This window comes from Sardina pilchardus, chromosome 16 (assembly GCF_963854185.1).
Source record: "Sardina pilchardus chromosome 16, fSarPil1.1, whole genome shotgun sequence".
Classification (NCBI taxonomy): domain Eukaryota; kingdom Metazoa; phylum Chordata; class Actinopteri; order Clupeiformes; family Clupeidae; genus Sardina; species Sardina pilchardus.
In genome coordinates this window covers 4,657,181-4,659,680 of record NC_085009.1, presented here as the reverse complement: position 1 = coordinate 4,659,680, position 2,500 = coordinate 4,657,181, and the positions used below count along the sequence as shown (strand labels likewise).

The following is a 2,500-nucleotide window of genomic DNA, read 5'->3' as shown; positions in this document are numbered from 1 at the left end:
CGAAGCACAGGCAAGGCAACACACACACACACACACACACACACACACACACACACACACACACACACACACTCATACCCATACAAGAATACACAAAGGCATGAGCCTCAAAAATGAAACAGAAACATAAACATACAGAAACACTTAGACACATTTGTGCAGACTCCACAAACACACACACATATACACACAGGCTCACACACATCGAGACAGCAATGTTCCAAGAAGTGGGCCACAAATATGCTTAGTTAGAGGAGAGGTAATGTGACAAGGACTTCAGCTCAATAAACACACTTTGTATGCATGTGTGTGTGTGTGTCTGTCTATCTATGTGTGTGTGTGTGTGTGTGCGTGTGTGTGCATGAATGCATGTTTGGTGGTAAAGACATAAGTATTCACAGGCATATGAATGGACACTTTGGTAATGTGGGCGCTAATGAGTGTACGAATGGTAATGAAGACATTTATTTGTTAATTTTTGTGTCTGTTTGGAAATGTATGTGTACTTCTAAACCCATAAGTGTGTGTGTGTGTGTGTGTAAGCGTGTGAGTCTGTGTAAATGAACACATTTATTAGTGTGCTTGTAAATAAATGTGTAGGTGTCTCTATGTGCGCAGTAAGTTATGCTGGAGATGTGAAATGTGCCTATAGAACAATGTAGGAATGTCACATACACATGCGTATAAATGGCCATGATTTGGACATGGACCGTCTTTCATCATTAGGCCTTGCCTGCGATTACATGCCAGAGGACATGTATTAAAGTGTGTGACTGTCGTATCTTTGAGTGTGTGTGTGTGCGCGTACCTGTAAAGGTGTTGTAGCAGGGCCTCCAGTGTGGTGCGGTTGATCTGAGGAAGACTCTTGATGAAGGTGGAATACTTCTGCACGCGACTCTCCTCATCCTCCTCATCTGCGAGTGAGAAACACACACACACACACACACACAAACAAACACACACACACACACACACACACACACACACACACACACACACACACACACACACACACATAAAGGAAAAAAAAATACATTAGCCACACATGCTAGTGGGATGTCTGACAGTGACTAGTTATCATGTATGGATGCTGGGCATTAATGGAGACATGATACTAGTGCATTATCAGCATACTTGAGTATTATGTCTCAGTGAAAAGCATCACATCAGCATTAGGCTCTACAGCAGCCTTTTAAGGCATACTGTAAGTGAGCTACCTTTGTGTCAGGTTTATCATGGATCCGTAAAAGGTTCCAGTTTCCTGTGATTCTTTCTACACATTGAGTTGGACTATAGGGAGGACAGAACAATGGGTAGGTATCTGCTTTTGAGATGTATTCACTTGTGTCCAAAGGCACTTACAGAGCTGTAAAGATCTACAGCATCATTATGTGATGTCCCAGGCTACTGAGCCAATGGCCTTGCTATTTTTAGCACACTGGTACAAGGCATCATTGCACTAGAACTGCTCATTTAAACAACTTGAATTTGTTGCTGTTTTTTTTCTTCACTTTTTCATGTTTTGACCGATCAGTAAAGAACAGTGGGGAATGAGGCAGCTAGATCAGGAATCAGGAGAGGGATCAGGAAGTGAGCGCAAGTCAAGGTCAAACCTGTGGTCCCTATAAGCACTTTAGGTCCCCACAAAAGCTACACATTGAGTATGCAGTGTGTATAGACTGCGTAGATGCGCGTGGCCTCTGCCTTACCCAGGGCAGACACCCAGTAGGGGTAGAGCTCCTTGGTCAGCAGCGCGTCCTCGCTCTGGGCCAGGAAGGCCTTGAGCGTGTCGGTGACGTCCCCCAGCAGGTGGTCCTGGGCGCGGAGCTTCACGTTGCGGGCGTCCCGACGGAAGTCGTCCAGCAGCTGGGACACCCGCGCCGCGTCGCCACTCTTCTGGTAGATGCCCTCGTGGCACAGGCCTGGAGACGGCACAACCAGAGGGAGAGGGGGCTTATACACAGAACAGGAAGTTAGAGGTACTCTTTCTTATAAGGGCTATAAAATAGCCCTCGTAAATCTACACCCAATTCTGCTTAAAGGGAAATTGTAGGGAGATGTAGACACAGTCTGTAGGCTGTTTATTTTTCAAAAAACAAATGAGAAATGGACTGCATTTCTATAGTGCTTTTCTACTCCCCTGAGCACTCAAGTGCTTTACAGAGTGACACCACCCCGCCGTGTCAAAGATATGTTCCGGTGGATGTATGTCACTGGAGTGAAGGGAGAGAGCGGGTCACCCCACCTGGCCTCACACCTGGGTCTCCGGGGGTGCTACACCTGCAGCCTGACCGCAACATCAGAGAGCCAGGCTCCTTTGTGCTGGGCGCTTACTCTGCCGTCGTAACGGCACTCTGTCACGCTCACATGTGCCATTTGTGGAAAACATATTCCTCATTCAGAAATAAATCAGATTAACAGTTTTTTTTCTGACAGCTTGAGTCACTGTGGATTCTTCTGGGTCTCTGTCTGTGTGTGTGTCTCTGTCTGTGTGTGTGTG

General features: G+C 46.3%; 1 protein-coding gene across 1 annotated transcript in view; it reads right to left on the bottom strand.

Annotated features, from left to right (window-relative positions):
* arap2 (ArfGAP with RhoGAP domain, ankyrin repeat and PH domain 2) overlaps window positions 1-2,500 on the bottom strand; it is a gene marked incomplete in the record, with an annotated part of 141,066 nt that overhangs the window by 53,680 nt on the left and 84,886 nt on the right. Inside the window, 2 exon segments of the mRNA XM_062515960.1 lie at window positions 809-914; window positions 1,710-1,922. Coding sequence (XP_062371944.1) covers window positions 809-914; window positions 1,710-1,922 — 319 coding nt within the window.